This window comes from Rhincodon typus, unplaced genomic scaffold (genome assembly GCF_021869965.1).
Source record: "Rhincodon typus isolate 14 unplaced genomic scaffold, sRhiTyp1.1 hic_rhity00004447, whole genome shotgun sequence".
NCBI lineage: Eukaryota > Metazoa > Chordata > Chondrichthyes > Orectolobiformes > Rhincodontidae > Rhincodon > Rhincodon typus.
Window position 1 is genome coordinate 5,001 of NW_025970085.1, and position 7,968 is coordinate 12,968.

Genomic DNA, 7,968 nt, shown 5'->3' on the forward strand with positions numbered 1-7,968 from the left:
TCCCTCTTTGTGTGTGTGTGTGTGTGTGTGAGAGAGAGAGTGAGTCTGTGCCTGTCTAAATGTCTGTGTGTGTGTGTGTGTGTGTGTGTGTGTGTGTGTGTGCCCCCTGTGTCTCTCTCCCATGTATGTGCCTCTATGTGCGAGTGTCTGTGCCTGTCTATATGTGTGTGTGTGTCCTCTGTGTCTCTTCCCCCATGTGTATCCCTCTGTGCAAGAGTCTGTGCCTGTCTGTATGTGTGTGTGTGTCTGTGTGCCCCCGTGTCTTTTCCCCCATGTGTGTCCCTCTATGTGCGAGTGTCTGTGCCTGTCTATATATATGTGTGTGTGTCTGTCTGTGTGCCCCCTGTGTCTCTCCCCCATGTGTGTCCCTGTATGTGTGTGTGTGTGTGAGTGAGATAGGCAAGAGCTTGGAGTTCCAGTCACACTCTCATCGGCTAAGGGCCAATTGAATGGTGTAGCAAGCCTGAAGGGCTGAATGGCCTGCTCCCGATCTGTACGTAACTACGTGTGTTCCTGATGCAATTAGCATTGGGTCACGGCCGATTCACAGCACACATGAAATGAACCCGTCCAAGGGACTTCTGCTGATATTTATGTTTAAAAACGTCAACTACGTAAAAGCAGGCGGGGGCGATCATGAAGCCGCAGAGTCGTGTTTAAACCCAGCACGTGAAGCGTGAGAACCTCTTGCAGGTCTTTCGGAATTTCCAGCCAATCGCTGGCATGTCTTGAGCTGAACATGTATGTACCTGGGCGTACAGAAAACGCATACTTACCTTCTCTAGCGTGGCACACCGACCGTTCTCAACTATTCCGTTATCTCGTAAGCAGGACGGGCAGATTACAGATTCTTTCCTGTTGGAGGAAGGGGGGGTGGGGGAGAAAGCGTTTTAATTCGGGGGTTAATTCAACCCAACCATTTGCTCTCGCCACATTGGCATCACACACGGGAGATAAATATCAAGGTCATTTCTGGAGAGCTAGAATTTCAGAACTGCAATGATAACTGTGCTTCCCCGTCCCCACTGACTCTGAGATTACTGCCTGACTCTGTTCAGCTCCACAGCCTACACAACATCGCACCAAACTGATGGCAGCATCCATGGTGCTCAAGTCCGGTGCCAGTCTGATGCCAGGCAATGAGCTCCAGTACAAAAGCAGAAGTTGCTGGAAGAGCTCAGCAGGTCTGGCAGCATCTGTGAAGGAGAAAACAACGGAGTCTCGGGTCCGGTGACCCTTCCTCAGAACTAATGAGCTCTGGCAACTGGCAGGTTGAGTGAAATAGTGTGCTGTGCCCAGCCCGCGACGGGGGCAGACCCTGCTCGACCAGCCCGCGTTCGCAAAATACAAACAGCTCGCCCACCCTGGGGAGCAGCTCTCTCACTGGGACTGCGCTCCCCGAGTCACCCCTCAGTTCGTAGCCAGCAGAAACAATTTCAGGCAACACACCCGAGCTGGCAACGCAGCTCATTCTCGATGACATTGACAAGCAAGAGGCCTTCGTTCTCCGCAAACAAAAGGGACACCTTCTGCAATTTATACTGGAGGAGCCGGTAGCCTCCTTCGCGACAACAGCCCAGCCATTCAGAGCTGACCAATGCTGATTTCTCCTGCAGTGTACATTTGTTGTGATCCTCTGGCATTCTTGAGTTTGTGCCAGCTCTGTGCTCAGCAAATACTACACCCAACATGCTGTACGACCAAGGAGATGGAGTCAGGACAGGGGTAAACCCCTTCAGGACCTTGCTGTGTGGGATCTTCATGCCTGTCCTCAGGAGGGCACATTGTGAGCACTCAACACCAGGCCTGAGAACCGCTCCAGCCCGGTTAGAGAAAGAGAAGGGAATTGCGTTTCTTAAAAGCCACCAACGTCCTAAAATCTCACAACAGTTCTTCTGCCCCTCTCAGGGAGTGCAGTCGCTGTCCGAGTGTAAGGAACCAATCTGCACACAGCAAGCCCCCGCCAATGGCAGTGGGTTGGGAACAATGTTGATCAAAGAGTAATTGACAATTGGGAGGAGATTCCTCTGATCTTGTTTGCTCGAACGAAGAGCCACAGGAGATTTTAGCTCCAGCTCAGACACCAGGCAGGGTGGTGGAGATTAACATCTCCTCTGGTGAGCATAAGAACCAGGAGCAGGAGTAGGCCATTCGGCCCCTTGAGCCTGCTCCGCCATTCAATAGGATCATGGCTGATCTTCTTGTGGACTCAGCTCCACTTACCCACCCTCTCACCATAACCCTTAATTCCTTTACTGGTCAATAATCTACCTTTGCCTTAAAACATTCATTGAGGAAGCCTCCACTGCTTCACTGGGCAGGGAATTCCACAGATTCACAACCCTTTGGGTGAAGAAGTTCCTCAACTCAGTCCTAAACCTGCTCCCCCTTATTTTGAGGCTATGCCCCGTCGTTCTAGATCCACCTACTAGTGGAAACAGTCTCCCTGCTTCTACCCTATCCATTTCTTTCATAGTTCTATATGTTTCTATTAGACTCCCCCCTCATTCTTCTAAATTCCAATGGGTACAGTCCCGGTCTACTCAAAATCTCTCCTTATAAGTCAACCCTCTCAACTCCTGAATCAACATCGTGAATCTCCTCTGCACTGCCAGTGCCAGTACATCCTTTCTCAAGTAAGGAGACCAGAACAGTACACAGTATTCTAGGTGTGGTCTCACCAGCCCCCTACACAGCTGTAACGTAACCTCCCTGTTTATAAACTCCATCCCTCTAGCAAATGGAGGACAATACTCCATTTGCCTCCTTAACTACCTGCTGCATCTGCAAACCAACTTTTTGTGATTCATGCAAACAGACCCCCAGATCCCTCTGCACAGCAGTGTGCTGCAATTTTTCACTGTTCAAAAAATTGTCCATCTTGCTGCGCTTCCCACCAAAATGGGATGACCTCAGCACTGCCTCAGGGAAAGGCAAACTGCGTGTGGGGCTGAACTCCCTACACTGGGTAAAATTCTGAGGAAGGGTCACCGGACCCAAAACGTTAACTCTGTTTTCTTTTCCTTCACAGACGCTGCCAGACCCTGCTGAGCTTTTCCAGCAACTTCTGTTTTTGACCCGACACTGGGTCCTGTACACACATCCTCAGTGGCAAAACGCATGATCAAATGGAGCCACTGCTTAAGCGGAATGTGAAGAAGAAGAATTGATTGAGCTGTTTAACAATTCAAAGATGTCAAGAGAACGAGACCGTGTCACATTCGAGTGGCAGCATGTGAGGCCTCCTCCTGTGCCATAGCAGTAGTGTCCCTGCCCCTGGACCAGGAGGCCTGGGTTTAAGTCCCACCTGCTCCAGAGGTGTGCAGTAACATTTCTGAACAGGTTGGTTAAAAAACAATTTAATCTCTTCTCCATGGCTTCCAAGAAAGAGACAGTTTTGGATTGGAAATGCTAATAGTCTTCCCCTCTCCTCTGGTGCTGTCAAATATGCTGAGTTTTTTCATAATTTTTTGAAAGACTTTCCTTCCAGGGCAATATCAGGGAGGCTACTTGGTCACACAATGGTGGTCACAGAAACCAGCAACTCATTCAATTAACCCCTTTTCTCCACAATCTCCCCTCTCCCCACACTAAAAAGCAATAAACCAGTCCAAACGTTGGGAGCCAACTGGAGATTTGAAAATCGACTTGATGGATTTTTCTTAAAAAAATAGGAGCTTAAGGTTTAAAGGAAGAAGAAAACTGGATTTGAGGTTCAGAGGGAACATGATTTAAGGTAAAGTAAAACAAAATAAAAGACAGAAATGATGGGAATCTGGAGTGGAAACTGCTGGAGAAACTCCAGCAACTGTGGAGAGAGTGACATAGAGACAGAGAGAGAGAGAGAGACAAAGATAGAGACTATGTGTGTGTGTGTTTGTGTGTATGAAAGAGAGAGACAGAGAGAGACAGTGTGTATGTGAGAGAGGGACAGAGAGAATGTGTGTGTGAGAGAGAGAGAGAGCGAGAGAGAGAGTGAGTGAGTGTGTCTGTGTGTGAGAGGGACAGAGAGAGTGTGTGTGTGTCTGTGTGTGTGAGAGAGAGAGAGTGAGTGAGTGTGTCTGTGAGAGGGACAGAGAGAGTGTGTGCATCTGTGTGTGTGTGAGAGAGATTGAGTGAGTGTGTCTGTGTGTGAGAGACAGAGAGAGGGACAGAGAGAGAGGGACAGAGTCTGTGTGTGTGTGTCTGTGTATGAGAGAGAAAGAGAGAGACAGAGAGAGTGTGTGTGAGAGAGTGAGACAGAGAGAGGGACAGAGAGAGAGAGTGTGTGTATGACAGAGGGACAGAGGCAGAGAGAGAGAGAGTGTTCTTATTCAGATCCTTCTTCAGAAGTGGGCTGAAAGTAAAGACCAGACAGACTGAATGGTCTCCTCCAAGTCTTAGCCTCCCTCCCCCAACCAGTCGTGCCAAATCTCTCTGAACAGTGCCATACGGGTGGCTGTGCCCCATGCTCTGCCCAACTCCCTGTGAAATGGGCACCAGGAGATGCCTTGTGAAAACCCAGTTGCAACTCACAAGAGGGCACGGTGACATTCCTGGCAGAAGCGGTGGCCGCACTCTGTTTGTACGGGGTCCCTCATCAGACGCTCGCACGCCCCACAGTAGTACTTGTGCTCGAACCCCTGGTCAGCCTTGGTACCGTAGCACCAGTCCTCCTGATCTTCACCAGGTTCCTCCGAAGACAATGAAACCCTCGGGTCCCTCAGGAAGGTGTCCACGTGTTTCAGAAACAATAAGTTCATTGCCGAGCAGGTCTGGAACTTCCCGGTTTCACCCTGAGTAATGGGAAAGTAATGGGATACAGGGCTGGTTAATAACCAAATTTTCAGTTCATCAGATTGAAACTTGTCCATCATCAGCAGCTCCCCGATCTCTGTCACCCTCTGACTGACTGCAATGACAGACAAAAACTCCCCATGACGTTTGGGGCCAACATAATTAATCCCTCGCAGCTTTCCTCACTCAAATGTCAGCCACATGCAAAGTGTCTGACTCAGACGCCAGGCTATTTATAACTCCGGTTTTGGTCACAACTTGCTTCAGTCCCTTTCACCTCTCCACCCTCCTCCATATCCCCAAACATGGGAAACGTTCCTGTCAGCCAGACACCCCAGTTGCTCTGTGAGAACAAGGCTCTCTCAGTGAGATCGTTCATGGTCAGTGCTGTCAGTGAACCAGGCCATGCAAGCGGTATTCACATCCTCCTGAAAACCAGCACATTTCACAAGCGGCATGTCTTACACTGTCAGGAAATATCCCGTCAATGTCCTGCAGAGTGGGGCACACATGTCCTGCATGTGTCTGTCTGTGTGTATGTGTGTGTGTGTCTGTGTGACTGCAGGACTGTGTGTGTGTGTTTGTGTCTGTGTGACTGCATGACTGTGTGTGTGTATGTGTGTGTGTGCGCGTGCAAGTGTGTGAGACAGACACACCACTGTCTCCATTCATCATCACTTTGAGTCATAGAGCCATACAGCACAGAGACAGACTCTTCGATCCAACTTGTCCATGCCGACCTGATGTCTCAATTTGACCTAGTCCCATTTGTACACCCATCCATGTTGTAATTGTACCAGCTCCCACCACTCCCTCTGGCATACACACACCACCCTCTGTGTGCAGAAGTTGCCCCTCAAGTCCCTTTTAAATCTTTCCCCCTCTCACCTTAAACCTATGCCCCTCTAGTTTTGGACTCCCCCCACCCTGGGGGAAAAGACCTTGACCATTCACCCTATCCATGCCCCTCATGATTTTATAAACCTCTATAATGTCACTGGTCCCGTTCATTATGAGGGAGGGAGGAAAGGAAGGAAGAGGGAAACTGAGCGAGAGTGAGAGAGTGAAGGAAGGAGAGGGAGAGGGAGGAAAAGGGAGGGAGTGACGGAGGGAGAGGGAGGCTGAGGGAGATGGAGGGAGAGGGGAGTGAAGGAGGGAGACAGACTGAGGGAGAGGGAGAGGAGAGTGAAGGAGGGAGACAGACTGCGGGAGAGAGAGGGGGGAGTGAAGGAGGGAGACAGACTGAGGGAGAGGCAGAGGGGAGTGAAGGAGGGAGACAGGCTGAGGGAGAGGCAGAGGGGAGGAGGGGGAGTAACTGAGGGAGAGGAGAGAGAAGGAGGGAGACTGACTGAGGGAGAGGAGAGTGAAGGAGGGAGACTGACTGAGGGAGAGGGGAGTGAAGGAGGGAGACAGGCTGAGGGAGAGGAGAGTGAAGGCGGGAGACTGACTGAGGGAGTGGGGAGTGAAGGAGGGAGACTGACTGAGGGAGAGGGGAGTGAAGGAGGGAGACTGACTGAGGGAGAGGGGAGTGAAGGAGGGAGACTGACTGAGGGAGAGGGGAGTGAAGGAGGGAGATGGGAGGGGAGTGGGGAACATTCACGCGAATCAAACATCACTTTAACCTGGTGGTTTCTTCAGAAACACAGATACAGTCAGAAACTGGCAAAGGAACGGAGTTCGCAGCAAAGTGTAGCAGGGCTATAATCTGTCCAAGAGAAGCCAGCATCGGTACTCACCACAGCAGTGAACAGGCTCGGTCTCTCCCCCTCCTCTCTCTCCCTCTCTCTCTCTCTCTGTGTGTGTACGTGTGCCCTGTAGCAGTATTGCTCCTTGTGAAACTGAGTGACTGAGCTCATTCTGTTTTATATGCAGCACTTTGGAATTTCCACAGTCCGCGGGCGTGATGGGGGGTGGTTTCAAACTTGCTCCTGCCTGGAGTTCCTCTGGGACTTTTATTCACATTTCTTACTGACATTTACCGAGCTCCTTTTCCAGATTAGTGGCAGGACCGATCGTGGGGATCAGTCAAACAGCATCAGGGTGGGGAGAGGTATAGGGGCTATCCTCTGCCTCTCTCTCTCTCTCACACACACAAATCCCTCTGGTACTGACACACCATTTTCCCGTGGTAAAGAGCAGAAACTGACATCTCCCCCCAGTAACCCTCCCCTCTCTGATTCCGCACTCCACCCTCACATCCTCCTACCCTTCCCATTGACTCTGTGTCTCTCCCTCCATTACCCCCCTCTCTCTTTCTCACTCTCTATCTCTACCTCACTGAGCTCTCTCTCTCTCTCTCTGTCTCTCTCCCTCCCCTTGGCCTTTTCCTTTACTCTCACCTCCTTTACCCACCCCCACCTGACCCACCCAGTCCCTTTCTCTTTTCAGTAGATCCCAATGTAATCAGTCAGTTCCTCCAACTCCTCCCGTGATTGGACATTTCCATATCATTCCATGGGTCATTCCAGCCCCTCTGCTCCTCTCCCTCTCTCTTTGAACCCCCTCATCTGCTCCTCACTCGCTCTTCAACCTACTGGGATCACAACAAGTGCTACATTATCCATGCCATACTGCCCTCTGCCCCCTCTCTCTGTCCTCTCACCCTCTGCCCCCTCTCTGTCCTCCTTTCCTCTGCCCCTTCTCTCTGTCCTCTCACCCTCTGCCCCCTCTCTGTCCTCTCACACTCTGCCTCCTCTCTGTTCTCTCACCCTCTGCCCCTCTCTCTGTTCATCTCTCACCCTCTGTCCCCTTTCTCTATCCTTCTCTGCCCTCTGTCGCTGTCCTCTCTCTCTACCTCCTCCATCTCTCTGCCTCCTCTCTCCTCTCTCCTCTCTCCCCTCTCTCTGCCCCCCTCCCATCTCTCTGCTCCTCTTTCTCTATCCTTTTCTCCCTCTCTCTCTCTCTGGCCTCCTCTGTCTCCCTCTGCCCTCTCTCCCCCCGTCCCTTTCTCTCCCTCTGACCCTCTTTCTCTCCCCTTCTGCTCCCCTCTCCATATTCTCTCCCACTGTCATTTTATTAACCTCTCTCCCTTAATTCTTTACTTTTTCCCAAACTCTTGCCCACCGTCCTCAATATTTTTCTCTCTCTGATGTCCGGAGTCTGAGTTTTTATTTTTCCCCTCAACCGTCATAGTCTCTGCCTATTTTAATGTTCCTGTCTCTATAAGTGAGTGCGTGTGTGAGAGTGTGTGTG

The 7,968-nt window shown here is 50.8% G+C and overlaps 1 protein-coding gene across 1 annotated transcript in view; it reads right to left on the bottom strand.

Moving 5' to 3' along the window:
- The window catches only part of LOC109922055 (TNF receptor-associated factor 2-like), a gene marked incomplete at its 3' end in the record, with an annotated part of 11,745 nt that extends 4,884 nt beyond the window's left edge, over positions 1–6,861 (bottom strand). Inside the window, exons 1-3 of the mRNA XM_048593897.1 lie at positions 6,513–6,861; positions 4,516–4,775; positions 777–855 (exon numbers count right to left, since the gene is read on the bottom strand). Coding sequence (XP_048449854.1) covers positions 777–855; positions 4,516–4,775; positions 6,513–6,632 — 459 coding nt within the window. The remainder of the gene's footprint in view (positions 1–776; positions 856–4,515; positions 4,776–6,512) is intronic.
- Between the last annotated feature and the right edge of the window lie 1,107 nt (positions 6,862–7,968).